General features: G+C 43.1%; 1 protein-coding gene across 1 annotated transcript in view; it reads right to left on the bottom strand.

Moving 5' to 3' along the window:
* Window positions 1-2811: 2811 nt before the first annotated feature.
* ANKRD55 (ankyrin repeat domain 55) overlaps window positions 2812-21400 on the bottom strand; it is a 44925-nt gene continuing 26336 nt past the window's right edge. Inside the window, 6 exon segments of the mRNA XM_082191318.1 lie at window positions 2812-4604; window positions 9915-10016; window positions 12008-12538; window positions 12541-12668; window positions 16259-16426; window positions 17789-17973. Of these exon segments, the coding sequence (XP_082047444.1) occupies window positions 4324-4604; window positions 9915-10016; window positions 12008-12538; window positions 12541-12668; window positions 16259-16426; window positions 17789-17973 (1395 nt within the window). The 3' untranslated portion in view covers window positions 2812-4323.

A 21400-nucleotide genomic window follows, 5' to 3' on the forward strand; every position in this document is an offset into this window, starting at 1 on the left:
AAGAACATAACTGAGGCAATAACTAATTTCAGGGAACTTAACAGTTCTGTTTAGATACAAGAAATAGCTCCAGTGTTTGTAGACTGCTGTGGCTTTGCCTCTCACCTGACCCTTGTTGTGGACTCTGCTTGCTTGGACTCTGACTTTGGACTGGATTCTGCCTTGGTTGCTGCCAGCAAGTCCCTGTTTTCTCAGGAGCCCAGTAAGAACAGGATAGTTCCTGCCACAATGGGCTCACTGCAGGCTCAAGTAAACCCTCTCAGGGCCAGTGACCAACCCCCACCTATGCTACCAAGATGTAAGTGGCCTGACTGCTAAACCACACTGGGAATTATAGCTCTGTGAATTGGAGCCTCCCAACAACTCTCAGCAAGTTTCTGGGATTCTTTGTAGGAAGCCATGGCTGTTTAGAGTGGCATTATACTGCTCTAAATGTACAGGGTGGGTGGGAGCAGAGTTTCATTACTTAGCAAAGGGTTCTTCAGCTCCACAGCAGGACTGGGAAGGTACAGTTTTCAGAGCAGAAGTAGAAGTTGGAAGGAAGGCACTTAATGCTTCTCTTATGGGGAACATACAGCCCTTCAGATGGATTACAACTCCAATCATCGCTGACCATTGTCTGTGCTGAGGATGATGGAAGTTGGGGTCCAAGAATGTCTGGAGGGTCCTAGGTTGCTCACCCCTGTCTTATGTGCTGCCTTCTACTTCAATTTCTCCCTCATCATCTTCTCTTTTCTCCAGCCCAGAACTGTGTTTCCATCAAAACCATTCATTTGGAACTGAACTAGGAGAACAGCTGTTGAGAGTTGGGGTTACAGAAGGCAATTGGTGGTGGTGGTGAAGCTTAACTGCTCTCCCTGCACTGCAGACTTTGAAGACATGCAGCAAAGCTGATGGTATAATTTCCACCCACATTCTCAGGTTTCCGTGACTGTTTTCTGCTCATCTTGTGGCCCCTGTTGATGTACTTGATTGCAGTAGGTTGTTCCTCACTGATGAACTTTGTACTCAAGGATGGGGGAAGGTATGGTAATTGTGATGGAGCTCCGATTCAGCGATGATTGGTCCTTGTCTCAGAAATATTCTGGGAAACATAATTACAATTTTTGCAATAAAAAAAGGAAATACATTCCTACAAAATTACAAGGAAGGCATTTCTTGGCAACAAATTAGCAGTAGTGTTAATCAGGACCAGCTGGTTTGTTGGCTTCCATTAAAAAAATACCATATAAAAAGGTTATTGCTTAAGGACCACAATCACTTCCAATAAAATGAAATGGACACACCCTTCTAAATGAAGAGATTCAAACTGTAATGCAGTTGTCTTGTTCACTTACCAAAATGATGGCATTGCCCTACATTGGTTAAAGAAGTCATGAACATTTCTGGCGTGGTACTTTTGGAGGATAAAAGACAGATCATTGCCTGAAGGTTTCTGAGCATACTGTTTTGCTTGGAATCAGTTTGCAAAATCTCACTAAGATTTTCTAAAATTGTAGGAAAACAAAATGTCATGAAGTAAATTAGTACAACAGCACTCTCCCCGCTTGTGGTCACCTACAATACTACACAGACACACTCTCAAATATTTCTCCAACGAAAATAGGGACGTCCCATTCCATGGTGATTTTTACTATTTATACCCAACACATCTTACTGGGTTGCCCCAGCCACTCTGGGCAGCTTGCAACATATAAATAAAACACAATAAAACATTAAACATTTAAAAGACCCTTCCCTCTACAGGATTGCCTTCATACACCTTGGGGGTCGCATAACTCCATACCTTCCAACATTTCTCCAATGAAAATAGGGACAGCCTAAGGAAAATTGGGACATTCCGGGATCAAATCAGAAAACGGGATGGCTTCTCTAAATCAGGGATGTCCCTGGAAAATAGGGACACTTGGAGGGTCTGCACAGATATCTTGGCTAGTAGTAGATGTTGATAGCCTTCTCAAGAGGCCATCTGCAAGTGCCTATTGTAAGCTTAAAATTCAACAGGGCTTGATTTAGGGAGAATAGCCTGGGAAGGATTAGCGGCTAGATTTAGGGAGAATAGTCTGGGAGAGATTTTAGAAATTTCCCTATGAATTTAGTAGGTAGGTACATACTTAGGCTAGATATAATGAAGATGGAAAGGGATTTATGCATAACCATGACCTTTGTGAGATGGAGGAAAAGGATCTGAACTTTCAGAGAAGGAGTAACCTGAGAAGAAGGAGCAGATCCCTCTGAGCAGGAAGTGGGATGGTGGTGGAAGAGATTTCATCTGCCCATAGGTTTGTGTGATCTCCTTTAGATAAGAGTATGAAAATCTGTTTGTATAGTTATGCCTTATTCTTCTAGCCACACTTACTGGCAAATGAACAATATTATTTGTTTATTTCTAGAAGGAAAGCAAGAAGGAAGGAAAATGAATGGTGGACAGTGCTCTATTTGAAGGGCTGACTAGTCCAAGTCCAGTTTAAAGATAAAGAACTGCAGGAAGGGAAAGTAGGGCCCACCAACAACTAGCACACAAATCACCAGACCACAGCCTTCCACACAATGGTGAATGTGTTGTATATCATGACATATTATTACGCACCAGGCAAAAACATTCTCCTCCTCCCAGACCTATGGCTAATTAAGCAATCTATGTTTGTGTGTGTGTGGGTTATTGTTTTAATTTGTTATTGTGGTTTGTATATTTCTGTGTTTTTATATTGTAAACCACCCTGTGATCTTCAGCTGAAGGGTGGTATTGAAATTTAATAAATAGCAATAACAACTATGATAATAAGAATAATAATGCCGCCACACATGCCCTTGTAGCAAAAAGCCCTAGATAGCGGTACTTTATTTGTCATGGTGGTGCTGGCAAAACTGAGTAACTGTGAACAGAGCAATATAGCAGTGCTGCTGCAATGGCTTGAAAAAGCACCACAAATAAGTTTAAACTGATTGTGTGGAGAAATCCCCAAGCACGTTTGCTGAATGCAGATATGTACATTTGCAAATATATACATTATATATATATTTCTTTTGCAATCATCAACTATACAACTGAAAAGGCAATGCTCTTCATTGGTCTGCCCTTCTCTGCACTATATTTAGCACAGCAATCACAGGGACCAACAGTTCCTAACACAGGAAATGCATATTTCTTGACAATCCAACATCAAGAAATTTATAAAGTATGAGTTTTATTTTTAGTTCATAGATTTTCTACAGTCATAGTCAACATTTTTTTTTTACTGTTGGTTTATATTTTGTTTCGATATATTAAAAAACCTTTGCCAATTAAAAGGGAAAAAGAAAAGAAAATCCTAGCCAACACTCAGGGTACAAAATACTGGAAGTTAAGTGTGCTTCACTCCTACTAGTCAATGCAACCTTCAAAATGGTCTTAGAGATGATTGAACTGGGTCAGCCATATGGCCTGGTTTGCACATGAAAACAAGCCTGTTTGCCTTAAACCATTCTTTAATCATAAATGTGCTTGCTTCCTGCCATGCTGTTCCCCTTGCCATTCCTCTCCTGCTTATATCGCGGCACCCAAAAAGGCCATAGTATGGCTTTCATCATCTGAACCTGGATCATGGTTTTCTTGGTTCAAACAAACCATGAGCCACAAAACAGAAAAATACAAAGAAGGAATAGAAGCAGGGCAGGGGCGTTCTTAATTAAACCATGGTTGAAGACAACCTGTAGCCTATCATGATGAATGAACAAGACCATTGTGTGGGGATAGTTCTGAAAGACACTTACCTGGGTGCATGCTTTATATAAGGGACATCCTGTTTAAAAGGTTCTTAGCCCATTTGGTGACTGATAAATTTGGAGCATTTGCACATGAACATGGCTGCCATCTGGGCCACAGAATACTGGCATATAAATGCTGCATATGTATGTCTTACAACTCAGATAAATGTAATGCCTGGTGTTTGGAGTACCTGCACAGGTAGATCCTTTTGAGTGGCCTCCTAAAGGTGGCACCATATGCAAATCAGACCTCAAAGAGATGTACATGTGCTAAATATTAAGTACATTTGACTGGGCACTGATAACAGGCACTCTTGCTTGGCTCCCAGGCCTAAATAACAAAGTTAAGAAAAACTGTGTTTTCATCGTCTCCCTTCTGTTTCCACAGCACATTTGCTAGCACTTTCCCAATATATTATTAAGTTAAATAAATGCCCCCAATAGATTGCTGCGATAAGTGCTGCATGAATTTTGAAACAGTCTGTTTGCTAACTCTCTCATTGACAATGGATTGGAAAGCAATGTGTACAAATGTTTTTTTATCTGCCAGTTGTTGGACGGCCCGGGATTCTTCAGCTAATTGTCGCTGTTTGATTTGCAGTGTGATTGGCTAAGTGTTTCCGCGAGGCTGGGTTCCTTCTGGCTTGGAATGGCAGGCAGGACTCGGCTTGTTCGGAGAGGCTCTGCTGACAGCACTGGTAAAAAAGAGTACAGCAAATTACTCTGAGAGAGTCCTGCTTTGGGGGATTTTGTGGTAAGTGCTGGTGGGAGAACAGAGGCGCCAGTCCGTAAGGAGTTTAAAGACAACGACTTCGTCTCCTTGACACCCTGAGAAGCTTGGCTGGGTGGTAGCTGGGCTGGAAGAAAGCAAAGAGAGAAAAGTAAGAGAAGAAACCAAGAGATAATGCAGCTTATCAGATGTATATTTTTTAGTGCATTCTAGTGGGCTATGCTGCAGGCAATATGTATGTATGACTTGCTCATAACTGCTTTAAGATGCACCATTGTAATACTGGCATTCTGCTCCTCTGCCAAACTGTTATACTATGCATGCTTAACACTTCAACTGTTCTTGCTTTCCATGGGCAGACTGGGTACTTGCCTCTTGCAAACCACCAAGGCAACCTCACTCCTAATTTTGCATATATGCTAATTAGGACTGAACTGGTTGTGATGAAGAAGCAGACCCTGGAGTTGTACTGGACAGCTTGATGAAGATGTCAACCCAGTATGTGGCTTTTGAATTGAGATCATGATATGTGGAGGGGTAGGCGTGTCTGACATCCCCTTATAATTCTCTATCTGTAGCCTCATCTAGAATGTCACAACACAAACTAAAGTTGAGCATAGACAAAACTGAATTCATTCCTGTTCTGTGGTGGCTCCCTGTTTGTGGAATGCACTCCCTAGGGAGGTTCTCCTGGAGCCTTCATTACATATCTTTAAAAGGTAAAGGGTAAAGGGACCCCTGACCATTAGGTCCAGTAGTGGCCGACTCTGGGGTTGCAGCGCTCATCTCACTCTATAGGCCGAGGGAGCCAGCGTTTGTCCACAGAAAGCTTCCGGGTCATGTGGCCAGCATGACTAAGCCACATCTGGCTAACCAGAGCAGCGCACGGAAACGCCGTTTACCTTCCCGCCAGAGCAGTACCTATTTATCTACTTGCACTTTGACGTGCTTTTGAACTGCTAGGTTGGCAGGAACAGGGACCGAACAACGGGAGCTCACCCCGTTGCAGGGATTTGAACCACCAACCTTCTGATTGGCAAGTCCTAGGCTCTGTGGTTTAACCCACAGTGCCACCCACGTCCCTGTGGGCTCCAGGCAAAAGCGTTTCTCTATAGCCAGGCCTTTGATAGATTGAACAATCTATGGCCTTTAAAATGTGCTTGTGAGAGTAGGGGGGAGGGGTATTGGTTTGCTTTAGTTAGTTTGTTTTGTCATGTATTTTGTGAATTGATGTTGTGAACTGCCTGTGATTTTCGGATGATACAAATTTAAATACAAATTTAATAAATAACATAAACTTAAAACCTTCTTTCCTTAAACTTCTTCTAATAGCTCAGTTATGTTTTACAAGTACTCCTTTTGCTGCTGCTGCTCAGTCTTGATGTTTTAGTTTATGCTGATCTACCTTTTCATCTATACATTAACTGTTTTGCAATGGATATGCCTTTTTAAAAAAACAACAAAACCAATATTACAAATATTTGGCCAGCTTTATTTTGATATGGCTGAGAATAGAGGTCAAATTATTCTTGCTTCTAAGGCTCTTCATTTTCTCCAACCAAATGCACAGCAGCCAATAATGAACACTTTATTTGCTGAGTGTGGCAATTACTTCTGCCTATAGTTACATAAGCAAGTTTCCTTTACCGGGGAGTGAAAGGCATTTGAGTTTGGTTTATTTTCTGCTTCTTTGCAAAACAAATCCCTCCACTCACACCAGAAGTCAGAGCCAAATTAGACATGACACTAATAATTGCATGCAATTAACTGTATGTAAATAGTTGCAACAGGGAAAGTGAGGAGCTTCAGGAATACGGCAAGCAGAGAAGGAAAGTAAAGGAAGGTATAATTCTGTCTCTGTTACTCTCCTTATAACATTAAAACCAAAACGCTCAGTCTGAAGTGGCTGTCCACATTTCAAGGGATGCTGCCTTTGGTGCTAAAGGTACTAAACATCCCAAAAGCAAATAGCAGCTTTGGAGGGGAGATATATTTATTTCTGTTCAAGGCCTTCCTCCAAAGCAGGGGTGCCCAGCCAGTGGCCCCCCAGATGTTGTTGGACATACTCATCCCTGATCCCTGGCTATGTTTGCTGGGGCTGATGGGAATTGTAGTCCAGAAAAATCTGGAGGACCGCAGATTATGCACCCCTGCTCCAAAGAAATGTGGAAATATCATTTCCTGAATCATTATTCTCTTTTTATGCCAATTCTACTTGTTATAAACACTGAATAACATACTTCTCTTTTGCAGTTCTATTTTTAAGTGGTTCCTCTTTACTTTTTACACCCATTCTATTTTGTTTTTCTTTATATTTTACCGTTAAAAAGTTCAGGTTTTAAAGTTTTCTCCTAAGCTATACAGCTTTCCACCCCTTCTCTTTTTGACTTTTTAAAAAATCACTATGTCTTTTTGTGGGGTTCACTTATTATAATATACATTTAAACCTGAATTTAACTTAATTCAAATTCTCTCTGTCTTGGCAGGAACCCTTTCTCCATAGTAGGAAATGGCTAGAAGTTTTATCTTGATATGCCTTTACTAATCAACATTGTGCTTAATTTAAAAGGTTCTCAGCTCCTCTAATCAACTAATCAAAAGGCAAGTCACACATTGGCTCTTATCGGGATGTGGTTTCAGGCTGACTGTTTTTAAATTATGTTGCTCTGACAGCTAGTATTGCCTATTTTTTTCAGATCGCAGTACAGTTACCCATTATAGCTTCAAAATGTGATTCCTGTTTGTACAACAGAATAATTATTAACTTGGGAAACGTTTTTAAAAACAACCCAGAAAAGCCATGCAAACATTGTGCTCCAAATAGAGTGCTTCTGCTAGCTGATATTTTGCCTCACCACTTGCTACTGTAAACCACTGAAGCAACGTGCTGACTACTGGGGGAAATTGAGTTTGTGGTAAACTACTGGAGAAATCACTTTGTTTGCAGGAGTTTTAAGTGATTCAGACAAAAACACCAACGTTTGTTTTGAACATTTTCCACCCAGCCTTTCAACATTACAAGGTCTATACTGTACTACAATATAGTATAGCCTGCTATTCCTACACTGCAACAGGGATTTATTGGTGCACAGTACTGGCTCTGATAGTAAGAAATAAAGAACGACCGCTCCCCGCTTAAAACGGGGGGCGCCTTTTGCATGGACGCGTGCAGCCCTAGATCTGGAGCGGCCCCATCAGCATAGGCTTGGCTTTGCCCTTCCCTCAGGTGGGATACCTGGAGGTCTCCGCCTACCTCAGTCAGTTGTCCAATCCCACCTGGGGGAAGCGTTGCCAAGGAGACCAGGCCAGGTAGGGGAGGGATTACCTGCCCACACAATAGAGGGAGGATCTTACCTGGGAATCCTCACTTGGCTCCAGAGCTTCTCCCACCCTACCCATCCTCAGTTAATGTCTTCTTTTGCAGGTTAACTTTTCTTCATAGGTTTTGCAGGTTAACTTATCTTCACAGGTATGCGGGGGTTGCTACATTAAGGTCGCTGTTAAAGGGCCGGAAAGGAATTTCCCTGCATTGGCAGGTTTCGCTTTTCCTATAGCAAAACGTCACAACTTTGGCCGTATCAGGCCTTGGGCGGAATCCTTTAGTCCATCTTCCTCTTTGCGGTGGCGATACCAGGGTTCCCCGTTAAAGGGGTTTCTGAAGGGAGGCTTTGACAGTACGCCAAAAGGTCGTCATTGCTCTCCCCTGCGGCGGCACAATGGGGGCGGCTATCTCTGCTTGAACATATGTTCTCCAGAGCCGGCCAATCCCCCCCCCCACTGGATAACCCTGAAGCTCCCTAGGTCCCCGGCTTGGGACTGGGGAGGGAGAACGCCCAATGCCTGAGCCAAGGTCTACCCACATTTGAAATTTAATAAAGTTGTGGCCAATTTAATCCCATAGCACGTTGTCTTGAGTCGTTATTCCACATGATGGGGGGGGGGACCGCTCGGGATCTGGGGACTCCGCCTGTCCACGCAATAGGATAAGCAATGGTCACAACCTAACGCAGTTCTGGGAAACCTTTGGCCCTCCAGCTGTTGCTGAAATACAGCTCCCAGCGTGATGGAAAAGTTTGTTTTTGCTGGGCAGGTTGCTTCACCAAGTGTTTTCTTTTTCCCTGACAGCAAATGGCTAATGAATGGCAGCTTATGATTGGCCTGGGTTCCAGGAGGGGGAGTTGAAAAGGAGAGGATATGGAGAAACAGTTTTTGGCTGGGATAGAGGTTGGGAGAACAGGTTGGGAGATAGGGAGTGAGAGGAGAGAGAGTTGGTTCTGGATACTGTAGAAACATCCACACTGAGGAATATATCAAAAGCTAGAGAAAGGAGTCTCTGAGCTTAGAGTGAAGGACAGTGTGTGGTGTCCTGTGAGAGTAAGAGGCCAGGAAGGAGCCTGAGCCTGAGCCAGGAGAAGCAGAAGCTGTGAGGATACAGTCTACTTAGGACTCATTCCAGTCAGGAGGGGGAGAGATTCTTCTACAAAAAGAGAAGATTCCCAAACCCATAGCTGTCAACTTACAGATTTGAAAATAAGGGACCAGCAGCCTCAAAAATAAGGGATCAGCAACCAAAATAAGGAATTTTGGTTAACTTATACATAAATCCGGCACTGATGGAGCCATGCTTTTGCTGCGACTGACTGTGTTTTGCAGGGGGTTGGACTAGATGATCCTAAGGGTCTACAACTCTGACCAAAGAAGAGTGGCAGACAAAACTGATGAACAACGTCGAGATGGCAAAGCTTGCAGGCAGAATTAGAAACTAGGAAGAGGACCTCTTTAATAAAGAATGGGGAAAGTTTATAATTTATTTGAAAAGCTATTGTAAAGAGTTACATACATTGGTAGGAGTAGGGTTGTAAAAGGGGTGTGTAACTGACAGGAAGTACCACCTTGTTTAAGAACCAAAGTATTAAGAGGCAACAACTGTGCAACAACTGAGGAAGAACTGAAGTGAAAGAACAATACAATCTGAAGTATCCTATGTTTTACCCACATTGTGTCATAAACTTCCTTTGTTTAATAAAATCTTTCTTGTTTATTTGATCAAATCCTGCCTGAGACTCCAAATTATTAAGTCTTCCCTCACACAAGTCCCCCATAAGATAATCTGGGGTAGTTTGTAAGAATTTGGGTAATTGGTATTCTGTGAGGTGGGTGCACTATATTTAAGTGAGGGCAGGCCCAACGGCGCCGGGGAGAAAAGTGCTGTTGCGCCATCTCACCCTCAGCTCCAGCAAGTGTGGCCAAAAGTCAGAGATGATGGGAGTCACAGTTCAGCAACATCTGGAAGGCCAAAGCTTCCCCACACCTGACCAAAATCTTTGCAGAATATTTTTTAGATGATCTGGATTAAGCATTTTTTGGGGGGCGGGGGATGAGGAAGTGGCCAGTAAACCATCATTTTTTACAGATTACACATAGATAATACTCTTACCTTTCTGAACACAGTGGTTTAGTATGGGAGCCAAGTTGTTCCGAATGGGTGTTAGTTCTTTTACTTTGGGTCGTTCTAGAATTGCTTGTTGAAAGCTTTTCCCTGAAATGGGAGGAAAATACAGACACACAAATTGTGTTTGTTTTGAAAAGACACTGAGCCTAACAAGGGTGGGATATGGGGGTGAGGGCAGGGGGGAGAGGAGGGCCGACACTGATTCTGTAAGCCCCTTTCCTTTCTCTCACCTCCCAAGTGATCAACAAAGCAGTATTATCCTACATGCAGATAGTGCTGCTGTCTCCCTACCAAAGATCAGGCATGGTTTATCTTGGGGAAAGGCCATAAGGAAAAAGAGTTACAAGAGAAAATAAGAAGAGACCTGCAGGATCAGGTTAAAGACCCATCCAGTCTAGCATCCTGTTCTCACAGTGGCCAATCAGAGACATATAGCAAGAAGGACATGAGAACAGCAGTATTCTGCCCACCTGTGATTCACAGCAATTGGCATTCAGAGGCATAATGCCATCATGGCTAGTAAACACATCCTAGACCCACTAGCTAGCATAATAAAAATCACATGCAATTGCTCACATTACATCTAGTTTGGCCTTAAATTTCAGGAACTCCGTAAGAGCTTTGCAGTGACAGCAAAATATGGGCTTTTTAACCCGTGATGAACATGTACCCCAACCGCACTTTAGGTTTTGTGATACCTTGTAAGATCTGCACCCTGAACAACAGTCCAGTGCTCACCAGTTGTGATACTAAAATGTACCAGGATGGCCAATTTTTGCTATAGAATGTGAGCCAAGGAACTAGTTCTCAGTAGAGATCTCACCAGTGTAAGCTTTCATGAGTTTCCATTCCAATTTTTGAAAGTATCAATTGAAATATAACAGATTGTGCATGCTTGAGCCATGATATTCATGAAAGCAATCCAAGAGAAATTGCCTGTGCCAGTGGTAAAACTGTGTAACACATAATCCCACAGCACTAACCACAGACACTGTCATTGGAATAAATGCCAGTTCTAAATCCAGTAAGTGTTCATTTCTAAAAACACAAACCAGAAGCCATTCCAGATGCCTTGCAGATACACACAACCATTTGCTATTATTTTGTGGTTGTGTTTTATGATATACAGTGGTACCTTGGTACTTGAATGGCTTGGCTCCTGAAGAAATCGGCTCCTGAACACCACAAACCTGGACGCAAGTGTTCTGGTCTGTGAACATTTTTCAGAAGCCGAACATCCAACACGGCTTCCGCTTGAGTGCAGGAAGCGCCTGCAGCTAATCAGAAGCCACGCCTTGGTTTTCGAATGGTTTCAGGAGTTGAACGGGCTCCCGGAACGGATTAAGTTCAACAACCAAGGTACCGCTGTATATTTAAAATATTCAAACTCATCCATCCCAGCTAAAAAACCTGGCTAGGGAAATGAAACAGTTATTACCAGGTTCCTAATAACTGTGAAGTTTGGTGCCAGATGACTAGAAAGAAGGATGGTATTTCACAAATGGGGACAAATTAGTACATGTGCAAATCCGCCCCCCATTAATTTAGATATCTGTATGGAATAAAGGCTTACATTGTAACTTGGCCATTCATGCATGATGGTAATAGACTGTAGCGCTAAATTAAGAATTTGATTATTAAAAACAAAACAAAACTGTAATTTTTATTACTGAAAAGTAATATAAAACAAATGAAATGGTATTATAGTAATGCTATGGCTAGACCAGTGCTTGGAGCGGATCTGGCCTTATTTGAAACAAAACTATCCTACTTCCTTGATCCCCTCGTTTGAGTATTGGGAACTAAAAGAGTATATGAATTACGGTACTATGTCCAGAAAGGGGACGGATGACGAATGTGTGGAAGAGAATGATGTGAACTGTGTGGGGTTTATTCATTCTCACTTCTGAAGAAAAAAGCCACAGTTCAGCTTAATAGGGGCTTGACTCTTCAGTATGGAAACTGTCATACTGAGAGCAATAAGCACAGCTCTGACTGCTGCATGTAATGATGCCATTCTAAGCACTTATGGGCCTTCGTGGACCACATGCAATAAATACAGAGGGGGGGGGGAATACCTGATGGAGAATTGGGCAGGTGGGGAAGATGGGGAGGGCACAACAGCACATGACTGGATCTTTCCGGGTACAATCCGTCTATCAGTTTATTATCAGAAGGCATTGCTGTCCAGACTTTACATGTGAGTATTTGGTTGGTGTCAACTTTCCAAGGATTGTCCAGGGTTTGACGGCTGCTCCTCTGATCTGACAAATCATGCTCACTTCTGCTTTTTTGGGACCGGTGTACAAAATGGTGGATGTCAGTACCCAGATTCATGCTAGGGGTTGTCGTGTGAGAAGCTGTTAAAAAAGAATGACCCACAGTAATGGGCGGGAGACTCTGGGCTCTTATTGGTGGAAGGCCATTGCAGTCTGAGGGGTTATTCTCTGAGATGAGGTACTTCTTGGTGTCCGCGCTTCTTCGTTTGAAGTCAATCGCTGTGACACATTCCTCAGAGGAACCTTTGCAGCTGGCATCCATAATGCAGTCAAATGTGGTGATAATGTCATCCATCTCCGAGGTTTCGTCCCTCTGAGATCTCTCTCTTTCTTGTCTTTTGGGTTTGACTTCCAATCATCCTTCTTCTTTTTGCAGAAGATTTGGTTAAGCATGCTGAATTTGCCTTCTTTCTTCAGGAATTTATTGTTCTGGTTGGAAACTTGATGGACAAACTCAGATCTTTAAAGAATAATAAAAACAACAACAATAATAAAAAATAAATCCATGGTGAGAAAACTATAGGGCTATAGACACTCTACTTAAAAAGCAAAAACAAAACTTGAGACTTTTGGAAAAATATTTTTAATTAAAATACTATTAAATAAACACTGTCACCCATCATACCCATATTTAAAACATGTAATTCTGCCCACAAATTTATATCCCAACTTTTGCAATTTTCACAAGGTCATATACTTCTATTCTCAAAAATCAGGTTTAACAATACACATTATGTTTATTATTATACAACACCAATTTATCTGCACACACACAAAAACACACACAAACATACTGAACATACAAAAAGTAATTCAGAGTACTTTAATTCTACCTCTGTTCCTTTAAAAACTAATTTCTGTCTAATATATTTAATCACAGGGATCCATGTCTGTAGGTTACTTTTTGCAACATAATCCTGTTAGGTCTTTCAATATAGCTGTTAATTTAAGAATTTCAGTCCATTCCCATAATTTGTGCAATAGTTACTTCCTAGACTTAAAAAGGATGTTTCTACATTTCTGCATATAAAATTCTTGCAATAGTGAAAGTACACAGAATTAACATTCATTTTTCAACTGGTATGCTATTTTTAGACCTATTGCTATGTCTGCTAAGTCATGATAAACATATATCCCAGCAGCATTCTCCAATATTCGAAAAAAGTTTATCTTAAATAAAATGTTACACATAGATAAAGCTGAAGCTCGCAAACTGGTTAAGAGAACCAGCTACATTTATACAATGGGAGTAGGTTCTAGTTTTAACTTTAAAAAACCCCACCAACCAACCAATATCCTAAACTCTGTACGGTTGCAGCAAGAGGATTGTTCTCAAAGTAGTGAGCTTCTGCTAAACCTTTACAGGAAGTGTACTGCAGTTTGCTGAAAATTTATCGGAAAAGAGGCTTAAACATTTTCACTCTCACACTTCACAGCACAGGAAAGGCGGCTAGTTGTAGTCATTAACCGGAGGGTGGGGAAGGGCAGAGAAATGTAATATTCAGAAGACTGGGGGAAAACATTGCTAAATTTCCACCTTCATAGATGACTGTCCTCAAAAATGGAGAGCATATCGATACAAAAGGCACAGAGGATTCATAGTGCATTGCCATTTAGTAGGGCAGTTGTGTGATTGTTACATCTTGTATCCAGAATGATTTTTTTCAGTACATAGTGGTATTTTAAGGAAAACCATGAACCTCTTTTGCAAGTGAATTTGGCAATAATCCAGAACAAACGGACGACCACCACAGCTCTAAGGTAGTACCTAATGATGATGTGATAGACTCCTTGGGTATACATAATTTTGCCTGCTTCAGTTGATCTCTGGCAAAACAGGCTTTGCAGGTGCTTGAAGTACTACTAAAACCTGCAAAACATGTTTGATCAGAAACTATTAAGGGAGAGAAAAAAATGAATGTGCATGCAAAGGTAGATCTCTCAAACTGCACTTAGATATCCAAAGAACTTTCTTTTATATATAGTCCATGACTCTTTGAATGTGATACTGTATGTATCAGACTGAGTATTATGTAAACTGAAACCTAATCTAGGGTTTGTTTGTTCTGAACTTAATTTAGAACAGTGAACAAAGACTGCATGACTAGCTGATTCTAGTCTCACAATTCCAGTTCAGATTTATAACCTGCCCTTGCTCAGAGATTCCATTGATAGGACTCATTAGCTGAATCCTTCCTGATACCTTTGAAGCAGATTTGTAGCACATTTCTCCCCTCAAAGAATTATTGGCACTGTTTGCTAAGGTTTCTGGGAACTGTAGCTCTGTGAGGGGTAAACTACAGTTCCCAGGATTTTGTGTGTGCTTTAAATGTATGGTGTATATAAAGCTTGGGGTTGCAACTACAAACATATAAAGCAAAAGGTACATTTTTGTTTTATATGTGCGGCACTGATGTGAGAGGAAGGTAGCCTTGTTTGTGTTCACTACTTAAACATTAATAAAACCAGTGCCTTTCTCTGATGGAAAGCTAGAGGACTCTCCAGTCAGGAAGTGCAACAAAAACATTATCGTCTCTTTTAAACAAGAGCAAAGCAGCACCAACTCCTGACTCCACCCCAGGGGTCAGGAAACTGTTTCAGCAGGGGGCCAGTCCACTGTCCCTCAGACCTTGTGGGGGGCCGGACTATATTTTTTTGGGGGGAAATAATGCAAGAGCACCATGAGCCCTGGTGACCTGTGTCTTGCGAGCGGCAGGGGCTGGCAGCGGCAGGACGATGAGTGGCACACGAAAGGGCTCCGGAGAGCGGCTGCTTAAAATGGCGGCCGCTCGAGCACTGCTGCTGCTGGCACCAACAAAGCCCAGCCCCCTTCCTCCTCTAGGCAGGGTGGGGAGAAGCCAGGAGGAGGGAGGGAGGAGGCGCCGCTGCCGTGTGAGGGAAAGGGAGGGAGAGGGAAAGAACACACGCGCTGGCGAACCACGCGGCGATTCCCGGACCGTCCATGGTCCAGATCCAGACGGCAATTGGGCCTGATCCATCCTATGGACCTTAGTTTGCCTACCCATGCTCCACCCAGATGCAATTAAGTGCAATGAAACCTAGTGACTAAACTATATAATGACAGTGTCCTCACAACTTCTAAATTGGGGATGGGGAACCTGTGACCTTCCCAATATTGGTGAACTTCTACCTGCCTCAGGGCTGTGGTCAGGGATGATGTAGTTCAACACCCCTGTTCTAAGCTTTAGTGGAAAGTACTTGAGTATAAAAACACAATATGAAAATAGTTCTCAAAATGGCACTGGTATCGCAGGGAGTTTTGTTAATCATCACAAATGCTGTTACGACTAGGGATGAGGAAGAAATTTGATTCAGGTTCTCATTTAAAGCAGAACCTATCAAATCCACACTTTCTAAAGCAATATGCAAACTGAAACGCGGCTATTGCTTGAATTTTGCATTTATCTGAATTTTACCATGCAGTTTGCCAACCAATGTTTACAAAAATACATATATTAGGGGAAAATGTTCATGAAAATGACCAAATTGGTGAGAATAAGATGGAAAATCACATTATATTAGGGGAAATAGCTTGCAAAAATATGAACATTAGTCAAAGCTGAAGATAAAATGTGTTTGTTGGGAGAAATTAACTGTAAAATGCTGATGAATTTTCAGGAGGGTTTTCTTTCTTTTTTTAAAAAAAATGACCTCACAGAATAGTTTCAACTCAAAAACAGAATCTGGAAAAGTGACATAGCTCAGTGATAAAGCATCTGCTTTCCATACAGACGGGTGCCAAGTTCAGTACCTGCCATCTCCAGGTAGGGCTGTGAGAGACTCATGTCTCGTTCTCTGAATGGGTGCTGCCAGCCAGTGCCAACCACACTGAGCTACTGGACCAATCAGTATAAGGCCGCTTCCTATGTTCATTGCAACTCACTTTGCAACGGTGTGGCTATTACGTTGGGTGGGGAGTGGGGAAGCAAGGTGAAGGTCCTCAGGGAAAACTACAGTGAGGGACAACCTCCAAGGTTATAATTGTTCCCATTTGCTATTTTGGGAGAAGTGAAAAGGGAAGGTTTTTACCTGTTCTCTTGGGACAGCAGTTTGATGCAGGCTGTGTGCCCACAGTACATAGCATATGTCAGGGGGGTGTTCTCATTGATGTCTCTTGGGCTGCAATCCACCCCCAGTTGTAACAAGGCCTTTACACAGTCAGCTTTTCCTGCTGCTGCAGCCCAGTGCAAAGGTGTCCTAGAGAGCAGAAAAACAAATCATTTTATAGCTTTGTGCTGTTTAAATTCAGACTAAAACCACCAGCTGAGGAGGTTAGCACCTCTATGGAGTCAGGATTTTTGAGGCATGGCAACTGTTCATTTTGATGCAATTAGATGTCAGAGGCAACATAGTAGTTCACCACTTCCTATATAGCATGACTTTGTAAGATTCCTGGAGCTCATGAGATGCACTCAGGTCCAGTTAATCTTCTTGATACTTGCCTATGAAATACCACCTCCATTGTTCCTCTGACTCTACTTCAAAAGAGTTGAATTTGAACATTAAGCAGCCAAAGAAACCTGGATTTAGGCAGCACAGCCAATATTATATTTGCAGATCTCACACTTGGATGTAATTTGAGATTTGCCAGTAGGACTTTGTGCTGAGATCAAAGTTTTGCATCACAGCACAAATATTTAAAGACTGAATTCTCTGTGTTAAATTGTGTGTTGGAGAGAGGTTTTTGTTTTTTTTAATAGTTTGTTTCTTATTTCTGCATTCAACTTTTACATGGGGCTCCTAACGGTCTCCAATCCAGAAAAAACTACCCAGTCCACACCTGCTTAACCTCAGTGCTCCAAGATCATTTACATGAGCATCACTTTATTTTATAAAACAGATATTATATGCTTTTACACCATATTGTTAAAGCATTCTTAACAATTAAAAAAAAATCTCCTTATATTTTGAAACTCTTTTTTAAAAATTATAAAACATTTCTATACTGATTTCTGGTTCTAAAAACACAAATGCTTATCTATTGTGGGCTTTTCTTCTTTTTACAGTAGGCTTTTTAAAATAAAATGAGAGCTTCTGGGACCTAGGGAGGCCATGCGCTCCATGTTACAGGGGACCGTCCTCTATTAGAAGGGCTGTCAGAAGACGGCTCCCAATTTGAAGGAGCCCTCTGTCTGAAAGGGCAAAAGCCCACCTGAGATTCTCATCGTCTACCCTGTAAGCCTTTACCTTTTAAACCCCAGACGTGCAAGAAGCACTTCCTCCTTTATCTTATTACTTATTAGATAATAACTCACAAGGCTCCTCCCTACTGAGCCGTGGTGCCACAAAATCAACTCTGGCCAACATTTAAGCAAACAACATGTTAAGAAACGCCTTCCAAAAACACTTGCTTTTTCTCCTTTACAGAACCGTAACAGTAAAGGTTAAGGAAGACACTTGCTGAGTTGTTGCTGAGCAAGGAGGATCCATGGAGAGTATCATTTCATTAGAGGACACGTTTCATAACAAAGCTGCCAAACCTCCTTCACTGTAGGTCAAAAAACAACGAGGGCCCCTGCCAGAGCTCTGCAGCTCTTTTCAGTTGGTTTCCATGGTCACCTGTCATCCACGTCAAGGGCCTGCAGGTTGCATTCTGGGACTCTGGCCAGCTCACTGATAATGTCGCTGTATCCTGCAGCGGCAGCAATGTGGAGGCAAGTCTTCCCGTTCTCATCGTCGTAGTTTATGATCGACGGACCCTGGCGGTGGCTCAGGATGATAGAGCAAAGGATCCGATTCCCGCTCTGAAAACCAACCATATATGTGTGTGCTCGCAGAGAAGAAGACGTAATGAACAACAGCAACTCCTCCTCCTCCTAACTTTGTGTGTTTATGATGTTCCCTCATGCACCGCAAAGGCATGTGCTTTATATTTAGCATTCAACCAGTCTGTTAATTTTAAACTGATGTATAGCAGGACGCGGGTGGCGCTGTGGGTTAAACCGCAGAGCCTAGGGCTTGCCGATCAGAAGGTCGGCAGTTCGAATCCCTGCAATGGGGTGAGCTCCCGTTGCTCAGTCCCTGCTCCTGTCAACCTAGCAGTTTGAAAGCACACAGTGCAAGTAGATAAATAGGTACCACTCCGGCAGGAAGGTAAATGGTGTTTCCATGCGCTGCTCTGGTTCGCCAGAAGTGGCTTAGTCCTGCTGGCCACATAACCCAGAAGCTGTACGCTGGCTCCCTTGGCCAGTAAAGTGAGATGAGCGCCGCAACCCCAGAGTTGTCCGCGACTGGACCTAATGGTCAGGGATCCCTTTACCTTTTTATAGTGTCAATCAGAGTTTGAGACTCATGAATAGAGCATTTTCAGGGGTATTTTTTTCCTGAATGGTAACTTGTGCTTTAAAAGATAGTTTGTTGTTAACGGTAGGAAAAAATTCCCGTTGGCAGCAGGATAGATTTTTAGAAACTTTAATTGTTTTATTACTTGTCTGTTTCCTGCCCTGAGCTCCTTTGGGAGGAAGCGGGGAGGGGAGAAACAAACAAACAAACAAACAAACAAACAAACAAACAAACAAACAATTGACTGTGAGATGTGGAAAAAAATACAGTAGTCTCTAATGCAGAAAGCGCCACAGCTACCTTTTCTTCGTCAAAGTGGTTGCTATGAGTACAGCTTTGTTGCTTTATTATTATTAAATTTACTACCTGCTCTTCACCAGTAAGTTCTGGGGCAGTTTACAACAATTTAAAATTCAGTATTAAAAACCTTTAAAACAAATTACAGTCACAGGAATAGGGTGGGTCCTCAAAACACACATCAGGTGTCAAAAGCCACGGTAAAGAGGAATGTTTTCAGCATTTGCTAGAAGCTGTATAGTGAATGTGACAGCCATACCTCTGCGAGGAGGGAATTCCACAACTTAGGGGTTGCCCCAGACCAGAAGATTGATTAGGGGGTGAATAGACCAGAAGATTGATTAGGGGGTGAATCAAGGGAGAATGAGAGAAGAATGAGAGCTGTTGGGAGAAGTGGTTCTTCAAACCTGAGGAATCAGGGTGAGAATATTCAACCTATTACAATAGATTTGATAAATGCATCAATGGTCTGTTTTACTTCTCTTAGTCAAATCTTTGCAAAACTGGTGTTAGAAGTGCTTCTGTCGAATGGGTTGCTTCTGAATAGTGGAGAACGGTCAGTTTATATGTTATCAATGGGAGCCAATGACTAAGTTCTCCTGATAGCTGGGAATCTCTTTATGGTTTTGAATGTGATGCCACCAGAGCTTGGAGAACATAACACATTTACAGTGGAAGGGTAGGGCCAGAGAGACTGCAAAAGAGCAGATTTGAGTTTTGAATGTGATACTACAAAGAAAGGGACAGAGAGAGCTATGAGTCAGCTGAAGGTGAAGCTCATTGGAGTCTCCATGTTTCTCTGCAGATCTGCTATTTGTTTGTCTCCACGTAAGCTCTGCTCAGTGGCGTAGCGTGGGGGGTGCAGGGGGGCCGGCCGCACCGGGCGCAACATCTGGGGATTAGGGTTAGGGGGCGCAAATCCACAGGTTAGGGGGCGCAAATCCACAGGTTAGGGGGCGCAAATTACTTGCCTTGCCCCGGGTGCTGACAACCCACGCTACGCCACTGGCTCTGCTTGAGTATTTGTAAATAGAGCAAACGTTACAAAGACACCCTAGGTCTCCACTGCTCTTTTTTATCAAGAGGAATCTAAACCTAGAGTCCATTCTGAGTATTACTCCACCACAAATAAAATATTTTTAATGCCCATTTGAAATATCGTTTTAGATTGCTCAACCATATGTGTTTCACCCAGCTCTGCTTATGTCTCCTGGCAGCATCATTTAAAAAAATGTTCCCAATGGGTAGATAGCAAATGATGACCAGGATCCAATGAACTAGTTTTGTGCTCTCAAAGGGGACTGGGAAAACAGTGCCCTGTCAAGCATAGCAAAACACTTTTAAAACAGATTCAGAAAAGGGTTTCACTTTAAGACTTAAGGCCCTGTTGTTCAAAGAAGGAAAAGCAAGTTAAAAACTTCCTGAGCCAGGGTCAGAGCTAGGTGTGAAGGGGTAGGGGGCCCCTAGACAAAGGTAAAGGGTTAGGTCCAGTCTGGGGTTGTGACGCTCATCTCCCTTTATTGACCGAGAGAGCCAGTGTACAGCTTCCAGGTCATGTGGCCAGCATGACTAAGCAGTGGCGCAGCGTGGGTTGTCAGCACCTGGGGCAAGGCAAGTAATTTGCGCCCCCTCACCCATGGATTTGCGCCCCCTAACCCTAACCCCCAGATGTTGCGCTCGGTGTGGCCGGCCCCCCTGCACCCCCCACGCTACGCCACTGTGACTAAGCTGCTTCTGGCCAACCAGAGCAGCGCATGGAAACGCCGTTTACCTTCCCGCCGGAGTGGTACCTATTTATCAACTTGCACTTTGATGTGCTTTCAAACTGCTAGGTGGGCAGGAGCAGGGACTGAGCAACGGGAGCTCACCCCATCGCGGGGATTCGAACCGCCGACCTTCTGATCAGCAAGTCCTAGGCTCTGTGGTTTAACCCATAGCACCACCCGCGTCTCAGGGGGCCCCTAGACCCCCCAAACACCACCCTTTTAGGGATTTCCCAGATGAGCTTACCAGATAGCAGATGCAACAGGGACGGGCGGAGGCTGGTGGCAGCAGGGGGTGGGGGTGGGTAGCAATGGGGATGAGAGCCCCTGAAAGCAACAGCATCACCTCCTGCCATCCAGTCCTCCCTCAGCCCCGTGCTTTGAAGAGAAGCCCTGGTTCCCAGGATTCTTTGCAAGGAGCCAGGGCTTTTTAAAGTGAGATAAATGCGCCTCTAATGGACTGTGTGAATGTGATCTCAGAGCATACGAGTCAGCTACTAGGTGCCGAGGTCCCTTTGCCCACCCCCCATAAAATAGAGGGGGTAACCCCCCCCCAGTCGATGGGCATTGCCCTTCAAATGGTCTGCGTGTCTTGTGATCAGTTGTGTGGGGCAGGGCTTACCTGTCCCCCCCTCCACCCCAATATTTTATTCTAGTTGGCACCTCTGTCTGAAACTCCCAAGGAGATCCCAGCAGCACCACTGGTCCCTGGCCACGAAGAGGAAAGCAGACGGGTTCCAACAAAAGCGTGTTGAGAAAACAGGGGAGAGGAGGTGTGCGTTGAATGCCGCCTGACGCTTGGTTTTTCAGGTACCCGCCGAGCAGATGA

This window comes from Podarcis vaucheri, assembly GCF_965113315.1.
Source record: "Podarcis vaucheri genome assembly, chromosome: 11".
NCBI lineage: Eukaryota > Metazoa > Chordata > Lepidosauria > Squamata > Lacertidae > Podarcis > Podarcis vaucheri.